Raw genomic sequence first — 23,522 nt, forward strand, 5'->3', positions numbered from 1 at the left:
ACTCTTGTCCCTGTCTGCCAAGGGACCCTCCCAGCATACTGCTGCTACCTGCTCTGGACACCAGGACCCACTATGGTCCAGCCCCTTAGGACCAGGTCACTAACCAAAGCTGCCTCTCTAGTCACAGCTATGCCATCATATCAGTATTTATGACCCATTCCCAATTCACATAACACACAAAGACTCTGCCCAGTCAGTTCCATGTAGGATGGGGGGAGATGAACCCCATGCTGCTAGCCTGACCCGACCCTGTCCAAGGATATGGATCCTATACTGCCAGCCTGACCCTGTACAAGCTCAGGATGGTTTCACAGGTCAAAGGGCCTAAAGTAGAGCTGTCCTGTGGCTTGGAAGGACCTTCTGCAGTCCATATCTGGAGGCTTCTCCATGGTGGCAGAGGCCTCAGGGACACACCCTTCTAGACACAGTCATGGGGCTGACCTTCACCCACCTGGATTTAGGCCTCATTTTTTGAGAGCCCAGGATCAGGCCAAGACTCCATCCTGCCCAAAAGAAGGACAACACATTGACTATAAAGACAAATGTTAGATTTAATCTAAGGCACAAGAACAGAGAAACCAGCTCCATGGGACCACAGATACCGAGTATCCCAGTCAGTTATAGGGAAGGCCCAGAGAGATTTAGGTAAGCCTGGTTACTCCAGCCATAGCCTGTATCCCCTGTTGCTGAGCCCAACAGGGCCAGAGGCAGCCTAGACTGCAGGAGCTGATGTAGCCAGACATGTTCTGTGGCCCTGGCCCACGGACTTGCGGGCAAGAGGCATGGAGCTGCCCACTCAGGACTGCTGGCCGGCAGGGCTCACAGGCGGTCCTCTGCCAGCTTATACTTGCGCTTAACCCTGGAGTAGGGCCCCAGAGAGTCCTCAAATACAAAGTCCCAAAGCACCTTCACCCAGGAGTGGTGCTGCGGCAGGTGGTCGTAGTATTCGGGCGCAATCTTCCGCACCTGTGGAGAGGGGTTGGGTCAAGGCTGCACCTTGGCTGGTACTCTAGCACACATACTGTGAGTGCACATGCGCACACACGCACACTCCAGCCGCAGGTGAAGGAGGCCCCAGCAGGGAAGGCACCACAGCCTGAGTGCCCCACCTCAGAACCCACCAACGTTCTAATCCAAAAGGTCAAGGTGGATCCATCATGGTCCTGCAGAGTTCTGAGGCCTGCACCTGCCGGCCTTGAATAACACCCTCACTCCTCACCCCAGCCTCCTATGCTCTGCCGGGCTCCGGGCTTCAGCTTTTACTGCTTCCTCACCCAACACGTGTCTCCACACCCAGCCTTTACCCTGACCTGATGTGCAGTGTCTACCCCCTCCCCCAGGGAGTGTTCCGGCCACAGCACCTGTAACCAGAACACCACATTGCTGTGGAGATCCTCCTCCCACCTCCCCAGGGAAGGCACTGCTCCACATCTGAAATGGGTCCTGCAGGCAGCCTCCTCTCCAGCCCACAGCAGGTGCTCTGTGAAGACTGCGCCTGCCTGTCAGAGGTGGCCTCCGTAGACTCAAGCTTGGCCTCTGAAACATGCTATCCCTTTTAACCTCTGCCTTCTTCTCAAATGTACATTTGAGTGTAGCAGTCGTGCAAGGGGCAGCTTCATTGGTTACATGAGCACAGCATTGGGAAAAATTCAAAGTCACCCAGCCCAGTAATGTGTGCACACTGGACAAGCGCGCGCACACACACACACACACACACACACACACACACACACACACACACACCCCTGGGCACCCAGGAAGGACATATACAAACATACTCAGGAATGAGAACCCTCCCCTACTGCTGCACCTTGCCACACTTACATAACAGCCATTGGCATTCAAGGCCTCCTGTTCCTCTGTCTCAACCTTCACACCCCCACCTCAGCCTCCCCTCCCTGTGGCTATAGCCGGTCCCCATAGGTTGTAAGGACAAGACTACACCCCCGCTGTCTGGCCAGCTTCAGGCTGGGAGCAGTGTGCCCATACTGTTACTCGGCTGGGACAGGAAGTGAGCAGCAGTAGGCGGGAGACAGAAAGCAGAGTGCTTCCCATGGTGTCCACTGATACAGAAAAGGAAGCCCAAGTACGGGGCAAGTACTGGAGCAGGGACGCAGGATGGGCAGGTCCCATCAGCAGGGTTCCAGCAGCTGTACGTTAACCTAAGCTGCTAATCTGCATCTGCCTCCTCTGTCTCCAGGCAGGCACTCCAAAAGTGAGTAGCTATCCCCTTACCGACTGACAAAGAAAAGTCAGCCTAGGAATGGCAGAGCCCCTCTCTTCCCTCCTCGTTCCTCCCGTGCCCGCTGAGCCTAAGCTGAGCACTTACCAGTGGCAGGTAGCAGCCGGGGATGCTGGGGAAGTCATGGTGCTCCATGTGGTAGCCCACATTGAAGGTGATCCAGTTGAGGGGCCCATAGTAGGAGTAAGTCTCATGGCCCTTCGTGAACATATAATGCTCAGCCACAAAATGGCCAGAGATAGGGTGTAGGCCCAGGCCCAGGAAGGAGCTGGCTAGAAGGTAGACTATGGGTTTGATCCCCCAGAGGGCAAAAATGGTCATGTCGACTGCCAGCTGCACCAGGGTATTGAGCATCTCCATACGGGTCACCGTCTTGGGGTTCACATAGAGAGGCCGTAACGAGTAGAAGAAAGGTTGGAGCACCAGCCAGAGCAGCTTGCGGGCCGGCGTACAGAAGAACCAGCCTTCAAAGTTCGTGGGAATGTCCACGTCCAGCCCGTCGCCACCCAGGTACCGATGGTGGTCCACGTGGTACTTTTTGAAGGATGTGGCATAGGGTACGCCAATGGGCAGATTAGCGAAGACGGCAAACCAGCGGTTGCGGGAGGCAAAGTTTGTGCCAAAGGCAGTGTTGTGTGAGATGTCATGGATGGCCAGTGTCAGCGAGTGGTTGATGCAGCCACCGAAGGCGTAAGCCCAGAACAGCAGCCATCGCCAAGAGAGCCCCTGCACCAGCCAGCAGGCCAGCAACTGTACCAGCACCATTCCCAGCACTGTCCATTTGATGTGGGGGTCTGGCCGCATCAGGGCCTTGATGGCTGGGTACTTGGCTACAGGGAAGACAAGAAGGATGAGTGACTTGGCATTCATTGAATCTCATCCTGTCATCCCCCACCTTCAGTCCTCAGCAGTGCCCTAAAAGTAATCAGGAGTCCACCCCCTACCCTCAAGGGTCTTGGAAAGGCACGCTATCCCAATACTTTGTGTCTTGGAAGAGTTGCAGCCTGGACTGTGGTGTGCACAGGATCTCCTACCTCTGACCACCTTCAGGAAGAGACTGGGAGACTTCCCAGGGTGGGGGAATTTACCACCAGCCTAAATAAAGTGCCGGTGTCACAACAGGTCACACAAAGATAATGGTATAGCCGGGCGGCAGTGCGCACATCTTTAATCCCAGCACTCGGGAGGCAGAGCCAGGCGGATCTCTGTGAGTTTGAGGCCAGCTTGGTTGACAGAACGAGATCCAGGACAGGCACCAAGACAGGGTGTATCCCTGTCTTGAAAAACAAAACAAAACAAAACAAACAAACAAAAAAGATAATGGTATATTGGAAATCAAAGTAGCATCAGAGCCACAAGCCTTCTGGCCCCCAATGTTTCAGTAAACACGGGTCCATGTCATGTGTGGCTAGGTACTTGGGCACAGCCAGAGAGGGACGATGTGGACTGGTCACTCTCAAACTCTAGCCACTTGGGGTGGCGAGGCATGGCTTGGGAGGCAGTCCCTACACCAAATAAGCACTGCAGAGAGGCTAACCAAATGCCAGCTGTCACTTCAGGACAGCGAGTGTCCATCCCTGTACAGGTCATGCTTTTTGTATTCTGTTTTCTAGAAAAGGAACAAATGGTGCATGTGGAAGTTAGCCAAGCCAAGAAGGACAAGGAGGAAAGGACAGACAGAATGATAATACATTTAGGCAAGACAGCTGTGCCTTCTAGAAACCTCTGATGAGGGAGGTGGCGGCTTCTGGTCTGACAGTAAGTGCTGCATCCAGGAACAGAGGGTTATCAAAAACTCAGGGTGACCGTACCCCCAAGGTCTGCTCTGTTGGCTCCTTGGACAAGGACAGGCATCCCAGAGATCGGGCCAGCACTGTCCTGCAGCTGGGGAAACTTGGCCAGCCAGGGACGATCTTATCCTAGGGCACCTCAGTTAAATAGCACCAGTCCTCAGCATCAGCGCCAGTCTGAGTAGACAGGGACCTTGACTTGCCTTGCCCAGGGCTGGCCTGTAGAGAGGGTCTCCCAGGACCATAGCAGGGGCTGTGGCCTTGACTGGAACTGGCAAGACCATTTGAACAGCAGTGATGGCTATATGCCATGTGACTGTCATCAATGCCTCCAGCTTACACACCCAAAGTGACAGGGTTGGGGGAGCAGTTCAGTTGCCAAGTATAACACAAAGCCCTGGATTCATTCCCAGCACTGCATGAACAGAGTGTGTTGACACACACCTGTAATCTCAGCACTTGGGAATAGAGGCAAGAGGATCAGAAGTCCAAGATATTTCTTGTCGACATAGCGAGTTTGAGGTAGCCTGGGCTGCATGAGACCATGTATAAACAAATAAATGGGCAAATCATATATATGTTTTACCACAAGAGAAGAATGTTTGGCCAGACAGTGTTGGCTTATGCCTTTGATCTCAGCAGTCAGGAGGCAGAGGCAGGCAGATCTCTGAGTTTGAGGCCAGCCTGGTCTACAGAGTGAGTTCCAGGACAGCCAGGGAAACTCAGAGAAACCCTGGCTCAAAAATAAAGGAAAGGAAGGAAGAGAGGGAAAGGGAGAGGGAGAGGGAGAGAGAGGGAGGAGAGAGTATGAGAGAGAGAGAGAGAGAGAGAGAGAGAGAGAGAGAGAGAGAGAGAGAACATTACGTTGGGAGACACATAATCATGCCTATGGTCCCAGCCACTCAGGAGCTGAGGCAGGAGGTTCCAGGAGTTACAGACCATTAGACAAAGCAAAACTGAAATCCCCACTGTTTAAGAATTCCAGCTCCCAAATACCTCGCCTGAGCAATCTGGCATGGTCCTGAGATAAGGCCTTGCTAGCTGCCTAAGAGATTTCAGGGCCAAGCTAAGGCAGGCTGCCAGGGGCTGCTTATTGAAGTTCATGGTAGCATGTGGTGTGATGAGCCTAGGCATTTTACATCAGGGTATTAAATGTTTCCCTTTCAACTCTGCCCACAGTTACTTAATCCCTACCCCCAGATTCCTAGGAGAGCCTGGGCACTAGGAGACCAAGCTGCCCCCAGGCAGACTGTCTCTATTTTCAAATGGGGAGACCATTTAGCACCAGTAGTGAGCAGAATAATACAACCCCCAAAATGCCCACATGCTAACACCACACCCTGTGACCACCTTAGGTTAAAAATGGTCAAGAAGAGGCACATGTATCATCAAAGTCATCACAATGCTCCCCAGGCATGCAAGAGCCAAGCTGGGAGCCAAGGGCTAAGTGAGGCATGTGGAGAGAGGCTAGCCTGTCTTAGAATGGACAAGAAGTCCTATGAAGAAGGTGGGTGACTCCAGAAACCAGGGAAGACCAGGGAACCTGCTCCCCCATGGAGCTTCCAGAAGGAACACAACGCTGCTGATGTGGATTTCAGCCCAGTAAGACTGGGCCAGAATTGCTAATGTCTAGAGCAAAGGATACTGTGAAGTGGTACACACCCAAAACTGGTGACTCCATTCAGGACCTCCTCCTCCCAGCCTTGGGACAGAGGCCAGCCAAGCATGGCCTGGCCTCTGAGGACCCTGCTGCTCACCAGTCCAGGTAAGCCAGCATCATCCCTCTGGACCCAGCAGGGGCGTGTCTCTGGGCACACAGGGCACAACTGATATGTGAGACACTCTCTGGCCTTCCACTGGAGGGACTGATGTGCCTGCCACTACCTAGAAGTTGGGGGGTAGAGGGACAGGTGCAAAGCCAGAACTAGGACACCACCAGGGAATGTCTCAGTGCTACAGGAAAATGGAGGGGAACCCAGGACCATGAAGAAGGTGGCATGTCTTCATGACAGAATAGGGACATCTGCAGGAAGACATTGTCCCACCAGGAAAATCACATGCAAAGTATCTGCATCTGTGCATGCCACCAGTTTCCCAGTCCCCCATGGGTGGCCTCTGTGTACCTGCCTCACCCACTCAGTCTCCCTCGGGCAACAGCCAGCCTCCCTCTCTCTTACCCAGGAACCCACTAGCTCCAGCTAAGGATTTTCAGAAGGCAGCTACCCTTGCTTCCTCTTGGAAGGGAGCCAAGCATCAGCGCAAGAGGGCAGGTCCAGCCACACCTGTATCAGGTGAGCCCCAACCAGGTGAACTCCGGGGCAGCAGGGCCCAGGCCTTAGCTTAGATAGAAGCAGGCACATTCAGGATACACCTGAAGACACAGCCTAGCAGCGGTGACTGTGGGCTTGTACCGGCTGGTTCTGTGTGTCAACTTGACACAAGCTAGAGTCATTAGAGGAAGGAGCCTCAGCTGAGGAAATGCCTCCATGAAATCCAGGTGTAAGGCATTTTCTCATTTAATGATCAATGTGGAAGGGCCCAGCCCATGGTGGGTGGGGCCATCCCTGGGCTGTTGGTCCTGGGTTCTGTAAGAAAGCAGGCTGAGCAAGCCATGGGGAGTAAGCTAGTAAGAAGCACTCCTCCATGGCCTCTGCATCAGCTCCTGCCTCCAGGTTACTGCCCTATTTGAGTTCCTGTCCTGACTTATTTCGGTGATGAATAGCAATGCTGAAGTGTAGGCCAAATAAACCCTTTCCTCCCCAACTTGCTTTTTGGTCATGGTGTTTCATCAAAGCAATAGAAATCCTAAGACAAATTGGTACTAGAAGTGGGGTATTGCTGTGACAGACCTGACCATGTTTTGGGGGAGGATTGTGGAAGGACTTTGGAATTTTGGGCTAGAAGAGCCATTGAGTATTAAGAGCTATGTGGGATGTTCTTTAGGAGCTTGAAAGATAAGAATGTTAAGAGCCATGCAGAAGATGGAGACCTGACTTGTGAAGTTTCAAAGGGAAGTTTAAAGACTCTATCAGGGCCACTTGTTATTCTGAGGTAAGATCCTGTGTTTCTGGTTAGCTGAAGTTGAAGAATCAGCTGCGATTAACGAGATACCAGAACTACTAAAGCAAAATTTTACTTTTGATGCTGGTTGGCTGGAGCTAAGAAATTATCAGTGATTAAGAAGAGACCAGAATCACTGAGATGAAATCTTCTGGGAAGTGATTCCTGGAAGCACAGAGAAGCTGTGTTCTGCCGTAGAATAATCTACTTGTAGACTATGAAGATTTGTCACTGTGATTGGTTTAATAAACAAGCTGACTGGTCAATAGCTGAACAGGATAAGGTTAAACAGGAGAGCCAAACTGAGAATGCTGGGAAGGAGAAGGGCAGCATCAGGAGTCACCAGCTAGACTCAGAGGGAGCAAATGAACATGGCATGCTAATAAAGGTACTGCCATGTGGCAAAGCATAAATAGAAATATGGTTAACTTAAAATGTAAGAGCTAGTTAGTAATAAGCCTGAGCTATTGGCCAAGCATTTATAATTAACATAAGCCTCTGTGTGGTAATTTGGGAAGCAGCTGCCAGGTATTTGGAAACTGGCAGGTGGGAGAGAAATATCCAATTATAGTGTTCCAGAGGTGGCCAAGGTTGTACCTCATGCTGGCAGCCAGACTTGGTAATGTGTAAGAGCCATCCAGGTGGTACTGGTTTTGAAGGCATGAAGGGGTCATGGAGAGCAGCTGAAACTTGGCACTATGAGTGGCAAAAAAAAGGCCATTGGTGAAGGTGCAGCCTCAGTGGCAATTGAAGGTCCAGGACTGAAGGGGTCATGCAAAGGAGTTGAGGCTTGGCACTGTGAAGAGAGCCTATGAGAGGCTGTTGGTGAAAGTGCAGCCCAGTTGCAGCCTAAGACCCCAGGGTTTTGGAGATGCCAGTACCATGGGAAGGCCACCAAGAACAGCAGCAGCATTGAAATGGAACCTGCTGGAGTCTAGAAGACAAGCTGTGTGTGCTGTGTAGGGCGGAGCTGGGGAAGTGACCCAAGCTATTTGCAAGAGTCCAGAAGATTGTGAGTGGATCCTAGATAATTGGACATTGAGTTATTTATACTGTTGAAATTCGGTTTTGCTTGGTTCAGAGTGTGATGGTGCCCTGGTTCTTCCCTTTTTAAGAAGGTATCTAATTTTTATTTTTAAAGGGGCTCACAGATGAAAGACTTGAACTTTTAAAAAAGATTGGACTGAAATTTTAAAGACTGATTTTAGTGTGAGATCTTGGGGATGAATAATAAAGGAAGAGATATGGCTTAATAGTGTTTGTGTGTCAAGTTGACGAGGGGTCAGTTGTACTGGCTGGTTTTGTGTGTCAACTTGATACAAGCTAGAGTCATCAGGGGAAGGAGCCTCAGCTGAGGAAATGCCGTCATGAGATCCAGGTGTAAGGCATTTTCTCATTTAATGATCAATGGGGGAGGGCCCAGCCCATGGTGGGTGGTGGGTTCTATAAGAAAGCAGGCTGGTGGGCTGAAGAGATGGCTCAGTGGTTGAGAGCATTGGCTGCTGTTCCAGAGGTTCTGAGTTCAATTCTCAGCAACTACATGGTGGCTCACAACCATCTATAGTGGGATCTGATGTCTTCTTCTGGCATAAAGGTGTACATGCAGATAGAGCATTCATATACATAATATAAATAAATAAATTTTTAAAAAAGAAAGAAAAACAGGCTGAGCAGGCTATGTGGAACAAGCCAGTAAGCAGCTCCCCTCCGTGGCCTCTGCATCAGCTCCTGCCTCCAGGATCCTGCCTTGTTTGAGTTCCTGTCCTGACTTCCTTCAGAGATGAACAGCAATGCTGAAGTGTAAGCCAAATAAACCCTTTCCTCCCCAACTTGCTTTTTGGTCGTGGTGTTTCAACAGAAACCTAATCAGAAACCTAAATAGAAACCTAATTAAAACAGGGCTGCTTGCTCAATGACCCCTCCCTCCCCTCTGCCCAGGCCCTGTGCAAGAAGCCCTGTGCTCCCCCCACCTCCCAACAGCTCCCAATGACTCAACTGCACCCTGGAGTCCTAGCTGGCCCTCCTCTGCCTCAGGTCGCCCACCGGACCTCCCATAGAGGAGAAACACCCCACAGGGAAGGACAGTGTCCCCTCCCTAGCCCATCCTGACCGCCCTAAGCTGCCTCCTGACAGACCCTGTACAGCCCACACTGCTGCTGAGCCCTCCATCCAATGGGCATGCCACTTGAGTCTCCTCTCGGTGGACACAGGCAGTATCCAGCCTCTAGCCCACTGAGCCTCTAGCCTGGATACCTTATGCATGTCTCAAGAGTTCTCTACCCTGCTCCATGACCTGGAGGCCAGCCTTGACAACCATCTAGAACTCCACAGCCAAGCATCCTCAGACTTCGAGCCAGTGCCCCCCCTCTCTTGGGCTGCCTTCTCCGCCCCACTCCTGATATGCTTTCCCTGACAGCCCACAGAACTAGGAGCACATGGAGGTGGCATCTTCTTTCCTAGGGGCCCATGGCCACTGGGTCTAAGGGGGCCTGACCTAAATGCCCCAGATTTGCCACTTACGTGTGTTAGTCACTTGTTCTTAAGGACCCAGAGCCCATGGTGACAACCCCATCCTCAAGACACTCTCTCTCTCTCTCTCTTTTTTTTTTTTTTTTGGTTTTTAGAAACAAGGTTTCTCTGTGTAGTTCTAGCTGTCCTGGAGCTTGCTCTATAGAGCAGGCTGGCCCCGAACTCACAGAGATCCACCTGCCTCTGCCTCCCGAGTGCTGGGATTAAAGGGCGTGCACCACCACCACCCAGCCACAAGACACTCTTAACCTGTACCTCTGAGGAAGCCTTGTTTTTTCCAGAAATTCTCCTGATGTGTAACTGTGTCGTCAGGGACAGAGTCAAGAGCTGGGCAAGGGAGCAGCAGAGAGGGGCTGCCAGCTGCAGGCCACTCCAGCACTCTCCCTACTGACCCATGGAGATGGCGACCGCTCGCTCTCTTTGGTCTGCAGTAGGGTCCCACCAGGGAGACCTCCCATCACTTCCATTCTGCAACCATCACGCCTCTCCCCTCCCAGCCTGGCATCAACACCATCCAGGACAGGATTCTCCCACCCCCTTCCCAGGGAGGTAAGTAGTGCACAAGACCAGTCCGGCTATAGGCAATGATGTTGGTTCCTGTGTCATGGGATCCAGCAGTTCAGCTCCCTGCCCCCACCACCAAACTGCTTAGTGGGGATGATGCCCCCTAGTGACCATAGGCAGAAGTGCTCCAATGAACATAGTCCCACCAGGTCTACCCCTCCACAGCGGACCAGCCTCTCATCCAGGCACCGGGAGCCTTCCTAGACGACTTCCTCCCAGACGACTACCTCTGACTGCGAGGATATCTCCCCACTACTTTGATCTTTCTCAGCCCAGTTTTGAGCCACAGACAAGCCTGGCCCTGCCCTAGCTTGTTGGAGGCCTCTGGGAGACCCACACAGCACAAGACATCAACAATGGTCCAGAGTGTCTTCCTGAGTCTCACGTCTACCTTACTCCTCACCTGCCACTTGTTAGACCTGCTTTGTATCCTGGTGGTGGATATGGATACAGGTCTCTGGGGATCCCCAACTGATGAGAGAGGAGGGTCCATCTTAGAACTGGGGAAAGGCGTGTGAGCTCATACAGGGCACATAGTGTGTCCTGGCTAAGGTGCTGTGAGGGCCAAACAGTGTGCTGGACCCTTGTACTGAAACTTACCCACTGAAAATGCCAAAGTAGTTGGGGGTGGGAATGGCCTCAGACCCTAAGGAGTGTTCGAAGTGATAGAAGATTGGGTCATGTTACAAACTAAGGACCCCTGGAGTGTGGCCTTAAAATAAAGGACTTTGCATGACATGTTAATATACTTCCATAAGGCTGTTAAATACTAAAGAACATGGCATTAAGACAGGCTAAGTGCAGCGTCCCAGAACATGTGAGCCGTGCTAGCAAGATATGTTGGGGACGTGGAGACAGTGCTCCATCTGAGTGGAACTCGGGCAGCCCAAACTCAGATATCCACATGACAGGTTGGGAAGTAGGGTGATTAAATCACAAGATGGGTCCCTTGTGATGGGACAATAGACCAAAGTGCTCCCTCAACTCTCGGCTACATGAAGACATGATAAAAACAAGGAAGTGACCCTCACCCGATCATGCATCTCGCACCTAGGCTGATCCTGGTTGCCTTTGGCTAGGGGTGGCCATGGTGTTTAGAGGATCTATTGTTTCTGTATCCCCAAATCCCAGAGCCATTGGGTACCAGACACAGTTGAGCATTGAATGAGGAAGTCCAGTGCAGAGTTACACCTGGGGACAAAAGGTAGAGGGTGTGGCACCCTAGAGGAGAGCGGGGGAGGGGAAGGTGACAGGGGAGGGGTGCTGGCATGTGCGTTGACTCACAGGGCTCCTGGGCACAGGAACCAGAGTGGGAAACTTGTCCCCAGCTCTACTTCAGGGATGCACCCAGGAGCCAGCCACGATGAAAACAGTTATAGAAATTGGTAAACGCCTCAACTTGGGGGTTTCAATTCCTTCCAGAGGGTAAATGTGGTTTCACATTTACCATATGCCCATGTGCACACATGCATGTGTGTGTGTGCATTTGTGCACATACTTGTGCATGTGTTGCCAGAATTTTCTTTGGAATATTTGAAGCTAAGACCTGAAGAATACACACTAAATCAGTTGATAAAAAGGGAAGAAAAATAAACCTAGCTGGCACTTGGGGGGCAGAAGCAGGTGGATCTCTGAGTTTGAGGCCAACCCGGTTTCCAGAACAGCCAAAGCTACAAAGAGAAACCCTGTATTGAAAAACCAAAAAAGAAGAAGGAGGGAGGGAGGGAGGGAGGAGGAGGAGGAGGAGGAGGAAGAGGAAGAGGATGGAGAAGGAGAAGAAGATGTCTAGCTGGGGATGGGAGGGTCCTGGTGTCGGCCTAGTGTATACCAGGTCCTAAGTTCCATCCCTAGCACCACAAAAATAATCAGCCCAGCACAGAACAATGCTTACAAAGGCCAGGAAGTTGCCTGGGCCTTCCAGATTGGGGAGAAGGCAAAACACAGTGAAGAGTTGCAGGGTCAGTGTCTGGGTGTCTCTAACAGGCCAGGGCAGAGGCCATAGTTCAGCATTGGAAGGTGTGACAGAATATCAGGGCCACTACCTCCTGCACTGCCGGGGGCCCGATCCCCACATCCCATTTCCCCATTCCTGCCTAGCGCAGCACTATACACGCCTGCCCCTCAACACAACACTACCCTGACCACAAAACCATGGTCCTAGAACTGGGCAAAAAACACCGGGCCCCCAAGGAGACACTGGCACTGAAGGTAGCCACCCAGATGGGCAGGAAGGCAGGCAGACCCCTCTTTTGTAATCTCAGACCCTGCCTGGCAGAGGAAGCTACAGACTCAACCAGATCCTTGCATATCCCAGCAAGAGGCAGGCTTCCTGCCAGTCACCCTGGAGTCTGCATGTCCCTGGCTGAGTGGCCAAAGCCTCGCCTTCCCCTGGCAGCTCACTCTGTGCCCTAGACTCTCTGGCGGCATTTGGGTCTTCTGATCTTCCCAAAGGCCATCGCCACCAAGAGAAGTCGTAGCCTGGCCTCTCCTAAGCAAACAATCCAACAACTGACTTTTATTTCCTGGTTTCTCGTGTGTGTGTGTGTGTGTGTGTGTGTGTGTACCTTGCTTTCATATGTTTTTTAAAAAGCAAACAAAACTACAAAGCTATTTATTTTCAAAAAAACAAACCCAAGCTTGTGTTCCTGGGCCTGGCTCAGTGTGTAATGGATCAGCTTCCTGCCTGCCCTGGCCTGAGATGCTACCACGGACCTTATTTTCTTAGGGCTGTGCCAGGAGAACATGTTCTCATCCTAGGCAGCAACAAGGGGTGGACTTTGGTCTTATCGCAGAACACCTGGGCCAACTCCTAGCAATGACTTCCTGGGATCTGATTGGGAGATTATGGTCTTAACCGAACACCTGTCAGGCCCACAGCTTGATGTAGCTACCAGCCAGCTGTATGGACTACAAGTGGACCTGAGCAATCCAGGCCTCGGTGGCCTCTGGACTATTCAGCACAGGGCAAATCACTCCTCTCTGATTGACACTTGGCTTCTGAAAAGAGACAGAGCAATTATGTGCAGGATCCCCCCCGAGGCTGGGGGAAGGAGAAATGGGGGCTTCTGCACCCCATCCTCAGTGAGTTGCCAGCCCTATCTGTGCGAGGTTGAAAATGATAACAGCTTCTGTCGATGTCTGTGGGGATCCTGGTCTGAATGCTTCATACATCACCTCCCAAGTCTGAACCACAACTTCTTAAGGAAGGCTTTACCTTCAGCCTTCCCTCTTGCCCAAGCTGCAACTGACTCACCCTTAACTCACAAGTGACTCTTGGAACCCTGACCATGGGATCAGTCTTCCTGACAGCCACTGAACTTCTGCTGCCGAGCCCAGAGCTTGGGCAATGGAGCTGGAGAAGCAGAGCTGAGAGAGAGCCTGCACCTGACATCAGAGCAGCCAATGGGGTGGGGTGGGGTGCTTCCTGGAGGGTTGGTCAATGCAGGAAAGACCAGAACCTAAGCAGATAAAAGAACACACATCCCAAGTCACCAGCACAAACTGGGCAGGTATCAGGAAGCCACAGTCCCCACAGCAGGGGCATGAATGAAGCTCCCTGAGGATGACAGCTCTCTTGCTGTGCCTGGACCAGAGTGTCCCCCTCAACTCCCCCCGGCCTCTGCCCTGCTCCCTTTCCCCCACCAATCTCTCTAGGAAATCAGGATGTATTCCAGGGTCCATGGTTTCTCTGGTTAGAGATATTTAGGGCTGGGCTGTAGCTCAGCTGGTGAAGTGTTGCTTAGTGCGTGCAAAGCCCTGAGTTGATTCCCCAGCACCCCATAAATGCTGGGTGTGGCAGTAAGTGCCTGTAATTCCAGTACTAGGAAGGCAGAGGACAGGGGATCACAAATTTGAAGCCCACCTGTGCCTCTAGGAGGGAGGGCAGTCCTTGCCATGTATCCTGGAGTCCCCGACACCTTACTGGCTCTCATCCCTCAGGGAGCCTGTCCTGTTCTCTCTACTGGGCAGAGCAACCACACCATTTCACAGATGGGGGCAGGGACACAGGCACGGGTGGGGGGAGGTTACAGGTGCAGTTCGTCTGGACTCCATGAGCACCTGTGGGCAGGGATACACAGCTGCCATGTTTCTCTGCTCACAGGTCCTCTCTATCTGAGGCCTGATGCCTGAAGAACTCAGGAAGAGAAGCTGGAGAGCCAGGGGAGGGGCTGAGGGGGGGGCTCCTGCTCCAGCCTTAGCACAATCAGCACCTCAGCCATGGCACCTGCCCTCCTCCTGTGGCGGGGAAGTGCCTGCTAAGTTCACCCAAGTAGGGAGGATGGCTTACTCAGACATGTAGGAGACAACCACAAGATACAGACCCACAGGACAATTTCCAGGCCCTGGGCCCCCCTAAACTGCAGCTACAGCAGTCCAGGTGCACTCTGAGTTTGAAAGATGTAAAAGTCAGAGACGGAAAAAACAGCTTCCACAGTTAGGGGTAGGTCAGGAAGACGTCAAAAACAAAAACCCTAAGAAAAAGACCTGGCCAAAGACAACTAGAGACCTGGACACCAGCCGTGATACCACCGGGGAGGAAAATGGAAGTCGACCATTGAGTAAATGTCAGTTAAACCCACAGGAAACAGCATCGCCAATCCAATGAGACAGTTTAACAGATGCCAGGACACCCAAGTGAGCTGGGGGAGTGAGAGTTGTGGGAGGCATCCTGGCATAGGGCATAGGGAGGCTTGGGGATAGAAGGAAGGCACTCCTGTCACGCACCCTCCACCTGCGGAGCCCGAGACGCCTGCCAGCCTCGTGGAATCCGCAGGACGGGGCCCACCCAGGGAAATGATCTCGAAGAGGTCTGCTGCAGGAGAGCCGCGTTCCACCGGTAGGAACCTCGGGTCTCCCGCTTCCCGAGAGGGTGTGTCGCCCGAGCTCGCTATTCCCGGTGGACAGGCTTTTCCGCGACGCAAGGGGGATCTGCGCACAGCAGGTGCCTATTGGTTGTGAGTGAAGAACCCGCAGCACACGCTGATCAGCTCCCCTACTGTCCCCCCATCCCGCTGCGGCCACCAGGCTATGGTCGCACGCGCTCACCGAGCATCTCCTTGCGCCGCTGCGTGTGTGGCTGGTCGCTGTAGACCCACTCGAAGTCGCTGCGGCCCTCGCTGTTGCCCATGGTGGGGACACTGGGGCCCGAGCGCACTCCACTGAGTTGTGCTCACCTGTCGCAGGGTGCCCGCTGCTGGCGGGGATCTAAGGGCCCGGGAGGGGGCGGGGTGAAGGGCGGGGCCGAGGCTTCGGTGCCTCGTGGGCGGACCTAGGGCGGGTCGCGGTGGTCCCCCGGAACCCAAAAGGCCTGGGTTGGGAGATGCAGCCCTGCAGGAGCCACTGTGGAACACCCAGAGTCCTTGACTCCCTGACCGCGTGGCGATGCCCACTGCCACTTGCAGGCTGTGCGCTCCGGTGCACATCTGTCTCCACGCCTGGCTGTCCTCACTACGAAGCGCAGTTCACTCTGTGCTCTAGACTCTTGGGCCTTTGGGCCTTCTGATCCTGGCATCCTGGTCTCCGTATAGGAGTAAATGGGAATGAATGTTACAGGACTAGAAGCTGGGGAGAGGTGCCCGCAAGCAAGGAGCTTGGGACAGACAGGCCCCAGCAATGACTTCCCGGCTTGTCCCTTTCACGCAAGGCAGAGGGGCATAAAGACACAACAAAAGCACGGGAGTGAGTCAAACATGAGGAACAGAGGTATAGAGATGATTCGGGGTGATCTGTGCCAAGGCACAGATTGGCTTTTGGAACAGTTTTTGCACTGGATCTTGTAGGGCAAGTAGGGGATCAACAGCCCCATAAAAGGGAGGGCGTTGATGGTTAAGGGAACAGCAGGTGCAAAGCTTGGGAAATAAAGAGCAGTTCTTCAGGTGAGGTCTTGGATCTGTGGGGGTGACAGAGGAGGTCTCATCTGCTCTCCACCTGCTTCTGGTGTTCCAGAGGCTCAGAGCTTGGCCTCTTGGTGGCCTTGTCTGGAACAGTAGCCAAGGCCACCACAGGCAGGCATGGGATGGAAAGTGTCCTCTCCTTCCCTAGGCCCAGGAGCATGGACCACTCTCAGCCCTGGCTGGAACTGAGAAGGAGGGCCGAGACAGCAACATCTGGGTGGGGAGAGGCACCAAAGACTGATCCACAGTCCAGTGAGGAAGACACTCAGCCAGCCAGAGCCCATCGCTGCCACATCAAGAAGGACCCTCCGCTGCCATCCCACCAGCTGCCAGATATGGTAACTGGGCCAGCAGGTGAGAAGGCCTTACCTCAGGCATGCAGGAATACGGGCAGACATATACCAGGACCCAGCCCCTAATCTCTGGCCTGGAGAGCCGTACCAACGTCAAAGCACTTGCCAGGTGCTGACCTCCATGTTGACCTCTGGATTGATCCCTGTGCTTATTAAACAATAGATCATGGAGGCTGTCCATGTGCCTCAGGCTAGAAGCCTTGCCTTAGCATCCCAAGGCCCCAGTCCAGCCACCTCATTGTACACACCGTGTAACTGTAAGGTAGTGTGCTGTGGTGCGCCCCGTGTCTCACTCTGTTGTCTCCACTGCACCATTTAATGATGTTTTCTGCATGGTGGCTTCAGGAGCAACAGGCATCAATACACAGGGATTAGAGGCCAGGTGCCATAGGGTTGTGTAAATGTGCTGTTACATTGTCCGGTTAGCACAATGGTTAAATCCCCTAACCATATGTATTATGAAACATGTTCTCACTTCACAGTGAGGACACACCCACACACACACACACATATATGTATATGATTATGCAATTATACATATCTCTATATTAGACACAATATTTAGTCCCTGATAAGTTGGTAAGCAGAGACTCTCATTGCCTGGAAGTGGGAGGAAGCTTGAAAGGCAGCTACCTCAGTGAGTCCTTGGCATCCATCACATGTCCCTAGGCTTGGGTTGCTGCCTGCTGGTTCTCACTTAGGAACTGATTATGACCTTTTATTACATGGTTCTGGTGTCAGAACTTGTCTGAGGACTTGGGTACTGTCCCTTGGTGACAGAAATCAGCCCAGAATGCATTGCTACCAAACCCCTGCCCTTCAGAGCCAACAGCTTGGCTCGTGGCCAGGACCCTGAGTCAGTGGCCTCCCAGGGAAGTCACTCCAACAAAGAAAGGCAGCCCTCCAGAAAGGGGGAGAATGGGTTTCCTGGGAAGAGAGGGAATAGAATTGTATGGAGGGTGGGGACAACTCAGCCTTCCAAGAGCCTGCCTGGTGACACAGAGTGCTGCAATCTCAGGCCCTGGAGGCAGAGCCAGAGGACAAGCTCAAGAGCAGCTACCTAGTAAGTCTCAGAAATAAACAAACAAACAAATAAATAAGATAACACTCCCCAAAGGTGTTTCATGCTTGAAAACAAAAACCAAGGTTGGGAATGTGTCTCAGTGACAAGGCTTGGTTCCATCTCCACACAAAATAAATATTAAAAATCAATCAATCAATAATATGCATCAACTAAAAATAATTTTAAAACAGCACCCTGGCAAACCAATGTTCCTTGTTCTCTGATTCTTGGTCAACACAGAGGGGAGGGGTCCCAGCGGGAGGGTCCTGCACCATGAATGCCAGCACACCTGTCCCACCATGATGGACAGCACCCCCAAAAATGAATCAAAATAAATCCTTCCTCCTAAGTGGCTTTCAGGTATTTGTTCATAGCTGTGTGAAAAGTAACTAGGCAGTGCCTCCTGGAAAGGATCCCCAGCTACTTATTAACTCAAATGCACTTAGCCCTACGGTGTTGGAAAAATCATTGTTTGCTGGGTGGGTGAGGTAATCGATGGAATTTGAGCTAAAGAAATTTTATACCTAGATAATGATGGGTACGATGTATACTCTCAGAGAAAGGTCATTGCTCCATTGCTCTCCACTTTATACTTTGAGACAGGGTCTCTCGCTGAACCCACAGCTTGCTGACTGGGCAGTCTAAGCTGGCAGTTTAATCTGGGGAGCTCCGGTCTCATCTCAAGATCTAGGGGACTGCAGGGGGCTACCATGCCAAGCTGGAATTCAAAACTTATTATCATTATTATTACTAGTGTGTGTATATGATGGGGGAGGTGCATGTCCCCATGGGCATGTGGGGGTTAGAGGAAAGCTTTGTAGTATGGTGTGGTGGTTTGAATGAGAACTGTTCCCCAGAGGCACCAGTATTTGGTCCCAGTCAGCGGTGATGTCTGAGGAAGTTTAGGAGATGTGGCTTTGGTAGAGAAAGTACATCCTGGGGGGCGGGCTTGGAGAGTTCATAGCTTCTCCCTACGCTCCGCTTGGTGCTCTCAGCTTCCTGCTCCTGTGGCAGTGCCCGCCACTCACTGCTTGCCTCCCTGCCAGGCTGGACTCTTGCTCTTCTGGAATCCTAAGTCCAAATAAACTCTTCCTCCTGAAAGTTACCTTGGTCCTTGGTGCCTATCGAAGCAGCAGGAAGTAACTAATACAGCAGGTTCTCTCCCTCCATCTTTGCACGGGGTCTAGAGATTGAACTTAGTCATCAGGCCTGTGTGGCAAGTGCTTTAACCACTGAGCCAACTCCCCAGCCTTCTGTCATTTGGGTTGTTGACACAGGGTTTCTGGGAGCCCAAACGAGCCTTAGTCTCTCTGTGTAGCTAAGGGTGACCTAGAACTCCTAATCCTCCTTCCACCTTCCAAATTCTGATATTATTGAAATGTCTTTAAAGTATAAGTGTGAAGATTTTTGAAGAAGAACCCTTTAGGGCTAGAGGTCAGATCAATGGAATAAGTTCTTACTTAGTAGTGTACATAAACCTGGCCTCAACCCTCACAACCTTGTAGCTGTAACTAACCGTCTTATTAAATAAGAAACACAGAGCCGATTCAGAGAATAAAGCCAAGAGGTCAGAGCTAAGAGCCTTACCCTTCTTGCTTCAGCCAAGAGCTCTCCAAAAAGGACCTACTTCCTGTGTGTATGTCTTTATATAGTCTAGCTGTTCTGCCTTTTCATTGGTTGTAAACCCAAACACGTGACTGCCTCGTCACTGCCTGTATGTACAGCCCTGCAGGTCCTCTATGGTATTGAGATTAAAGGCGTGTGTCTCCAATGTTGGCTGTATCCTTGAACACACAGAGATCTACCTAGCTCTGTCTACCAAGTGCTGGGATTAAAGGCATGCGCCACCACCACCATGCTCTTGTTATGGCTCTAATAGCTCTGACCCCCGGGCAACTTTATTTATTAACATACAATTAAAATCACATTTCAGTACATATAGAATACCACCATATTTCCCCTTTTTTATTTTAATAAAAAGAAAAAAAGAAAAAGGTTATAACTAACAAAAGAAAAACTATATACAAAAGTACAATAACTATATACAATATATACAAGTAATAAATGTCTAAACAATGTCTAGTCCATTTGTATTTGACAAATTCAGAGAAAATAATTTTATTATCTATCCTATTTTGGTAAGTCCAAAATGTATCTAATTTATTTTCTATCCTAATTGATCTTTAGCTATAACTAACTAACCTTTAACTATAACTAACTAATCTTTAACTATAACTAACTAATCTTCAACTCCCTCAGAGACCCAAGAAGGAAATAATATTAGCTAACAAAAATAAAAACAGGAAGTGCATGCAAGCAACTTCCAAAAAATTTGTGAGTTGACAGAAACAGCCAGCTGCTTGGACAGTCACCTGAGGTTTTTCTGTAGTGTTGGGGCATCATCTTTAGCCTATAGGCTTAGTGTATCTGACAGACTCATTTGTGAAGTAGGATGTACACAAGGTCAACAGTTCAACCTCACATTGGGTGAGAGCAGTCCATGTACCAGAAACACCTGAATTCCACTAGTGTCATGTCATGATTCAGGATTTTAAATTTTGGAAATTGTTGATGGTTTTTTAATTTAGCTGTCCATTATTTTTGGCTGTGCATATATGGCTTCATCTCAGCATCCCATTCTTCTCCACATCCCTCTATCAAATGCCAGTCTATTATTGAGAGGCGTGAGCTTAGTTACTCTTCAAGAACAACTGTTTCAGCTGTTGTTCCATAGCACATCAGAAGCCATCGGCCCATTGCCTGTTCAGCTGCCTTCGAAGAAAAGGGCACTGTACCTTTTCTGAATTGTGAAGGCCACTTCAGGGATGGTGTCATATTGTCCTGGCCTTAGAAGATGTCTTTTGATAAAGCCATAACCACACTTGTTTTGGCAAGAATCAGTAGTCCTTTGTTTTATGTCCTGTTTGTCCATTTGGTCCTGTTGATTCGAGGATACTTTGTTGTCCAGTGGATAACTTTTGCCACAATGAAAGTTAACTCCATATGCAGTTTCTTCAATGCCCATACTTTTTCTGAAGTAGATTGGTACTGTCAGGAGCTGACATGTCTCAAAAAAGAAAAATTTTCTAAGTTATTAAAACATTTTAAATGCCATATTCTGTAGATCTCTGAAGGGTTTGAAGATGACCTGTCTATCTAAAATATATCTGTTCAATTTTTAAAACATATCTAATATGACTACAAGTTCTATTATAATGTCTAACTACTAACTTTTATTTTTTTATATCCTAATAGTTGGTAATAATAACATTCAAGGATCAGAAAATTGCATTGTTAAATGGACGATATAAGTACAATTAGAAATATACATATAGCATTTTTTAACAATATCAATTTTAATATATATAATTTGTATACACTATAAAACAATCCAATCCAATGTAAAATATTTAAAACTAGTAATTGTCTTTTTTTTCTTTTTTTTAAGACAAGAACCTTAAATCTAATCTCCTTTGTTTAGCCTTTTTTCTAACCCTTTACAACAACTTATAACCAACCCCCCTAAACAATGAGATTATCCCAGAACCCTGGCAGCTAATAAGAACCCCCCTGCTGCACCCCACCCCCAAACAAACAAATAAACAAGTCAGGAAGGTGAAGATGGAAGTGCCTTGATGGGGAGAGACTTACCAAAGATCAGACTTTTTCCAGAATTCCGAGTCCAAATACCCCTGCTCTGTTTCAGCAAGCAGAAGTAAAAATGCTGGCCAAAGTGGAGGGTAGGGGAATGTCCCTGGAATAAGAGGACCCCAGCAAGTGCTGTGACCCTCCCATCTTTCCATCCAGGTCCAACTTGCTGTGGGAGACAGACACCCTCCCCACCAGCTATGTTTTTTCTCCTGGATGACTCACCAAAACCGTTACTGGAGCTAGGGTCAGAGCCCGCACCCTGGCAGCCCTAAACAGCTAGGCTCGCCATTCGGCCTCAGTACATCAGGTAACAGAGTGAAAAACCTAGAAAAGAGAGTCATTCAATAGGGACACACTGGAAAGAGAGGCAAAGGGATCCAGTGACTGCCCTAGTCCATCTTGGGAGTCACATGAGGGTAAGGTTTAACCAGAAGACAAAAGATACACAAATCTAAGTAGAACCTCTGATGCGTGGTCCCCACCACTAGGGTCTGAGCACCAGTCCCACAGGCTGGCTGTGAAGCTGTCAGTCTTCCCCAGAGACAAGCAAGTTCCGTAGAGGTGGAACTTGGCTCCAGAGTTTCAGAGATAATTTTTTTTTTCTTCCCAGCATGAGATTCCTGGGGCAGCTCCAAACTCTTGTGGACCCACTGTTTTATTGGAGAGCACTGTCTTAATAGTTGGGTAGCCAAGTGTCTCTTTAAGACATCTTTTCTGACAAGGCCAGTTACATCTCTTCAGGCTTTGGCTCTTCCAGCCCAGGCTGCTCTGCCTTCTGTTGCTCTGTCCATGGATAGCCATGCTCAGGTCTCTTGGCTGTAGACCAAGAGAGAATTCTAGCCTGCTGTGGTCTGTAAGACAGCACTGGAGCTCCAAAGCCATCTCTATCCCTGGAGCACCTGGAAATAACCAAGTAAGAAACCTCTGTCTGCCGGGTGGTGGTGGTGTGCACCTTTAATCCTAGCACTCGGGAGGCAGAGGCAGGTGGATCTCTGTGAGTTCGAGGCCAGCCTGGTCTCCAAAGCGAGTTCCAGGAAAGGTGCAAAGCTACACAGAGAAACCCTGTCTCGAAAAAAAAACCAAAAAACAAAACAAAACAAACAAAAACCTCTGTCCACTTCACTCTTGAGTTTCTGTTTTTAAAATTCATCGTACGCTGAAAATTACAATGATTGGCATGCCACTTTTGAAGTTTGCAAGAGTGTATTGTGTTGGAAGATGTATTTATTTTCATTGTGTGGGTGTGGGTGTTCTGCCTGCAGGTATGTCTGTGCACTGCTTTTGTGCCTGGTGCCCTCAGAGGCCAGAAGAGGGCGTCAGATCTCCTTGAACTGAAATTACAGACAGTTGTAAGCCAATATGTGGATGCTGGGAATTGAACCTGGGTCTCCTGGAGAAGCAGCCAGTGCTCTTACCTGCTGAGCCATCTCTCCAGCTGCAATGTGTGCATGCATGTGTGTTCAAACGTGAGTGATTGGGGACTGTGTAACAGCCATTGTTTCGGTATCTGGTTTAAAATGCAAGGATTCCGAAAAATCTGAATTTGAAACAATAAAAGGAACTGGTTTTACCGGACAGCCTTATCTTAAAATGTTAACTGATTGAATGTAATCTTGAGCTGACTTCCTTGAAATGGTTTGGATCCAAGGTCTTCCAACCACAGTTCCAGAAATGGCTGAGGAAAAAATCTGGTTTTTTAAATTATCTCTCAGGATTTACCAATTGTGGTGGTATTGTGTTTCCCAAAATATCATGCACGCTAATAAAATTATCTGGGGTCAGAGAACAGGACAGCCACAATATTAAACACAGAGGATAGGCAGTGGTAGCACATGCCTTTAATCCTAGCATTCCAGAGGCAGAAATCCCTCTGGATCTCTGTGAGTTCAAGGCCACATTAGAAACAGCCAGGCATGGTGACTCACACCTTTAATCCCAAGAAGTGAGCCTTTAATCCCAGGGAGTGATGGCAGAAGGCAGAAAGATATATAAGGCGTGAAGACCAGAAACTAGCAGCTTTTAGCTGGTTAAGCTTCAGGCTTTCCGAGCAGCAGTTCAGCTGAGAGCCATTGGGATGAGGACACAGAAGCTTCCAGTCTGAGGAAACAGGACCAGCTGAGGAATTGGCAAGGTGAGGTAGCTGTGGCTTGTTCTGCTTCTCTGATCTTCCAGAGTTCACCCCAATCACCGGCCTCAGGTTTGATCTTATTAATAAGACTCTTTAAGATTCCTGCTACAGATACTTATTTACAAGGTGATTAAAATATTAAAATGGGCTTTTATGAAATGACTCAGAAAAATCTCAAAGCTGCTTTTTGCTAGGCAAATGCAAAATATAAGATGGGGAAAAAAAGTTTTAGGATTGGCATGCATGCA

At 50.0% G+C, this 23,522-nt stretch overlaps 1 protein-coding gene across 1 annotated transcript; it reads right to left on the minus strand.

Annotated features, from left to right (window-relative positions):
• Positions 1–566: 566 nt before the first annotated feature.
• Positions 567–15,349, minus strand: Degs2 (delta 4-desaturase, sphingolipid 2). Its single transcript, XM_059279678.1, has 3 exons — positions 15,232–15,349; positions 2,330–3,072; positions 567–966 (listed from the first exon to the last, which is right to left on the minus strand). The coding sequence occupies exons 1-3, from the start codon at positions 15,311–15,313 to the stop codon at positions 820–822; spliced, it is 972 nt and encodes a 323-aa protein (XP_059135661.1). The 5' UTR covers positions 15,314–15,349; the 3' UTR covers positions 567–819.
• Positions 15,350–23,522: the final 8,173 nt, after the last annotated feature.

This window comes from Peromyscus eremicus, chromosome 14 (assembly GCF_949786415.1).
Source record: "Peromyscus eremicus chromosome 14, PerEre_H2_v1, whole genome shotgun sequence".
Taxonomy (NCBI): Eukaryota; Metazoa; Chordata; class Mammalia; order Rodentia; family Cricetidae; genus Peromyscus; species Peromyscus eremicus.

Coding starts and splice junctions, on each gene's coding strand:
- Degs2 (XM_059279678.1), bottom strand. CDS start 15,313: ATGGGCAACAGCGAGGGCCGCAGCGACTTCGAGTGGGTCTACAGCGAC. Junction 3,073..15,231: donor GCGGCGCAAGGAGATGCTCG/GTGAGCGCGTGC, acceptor TCTTCCCTGTAG/CCAAGTACCCAGCCATCAAG. Junction 967..2,329: donor CCGGCTGCTACCTGCCACTG/GTAAGTGCTCAG, acceptor CCCTCTCCACAG/GTGCGGAAGATTGCGCCCGA.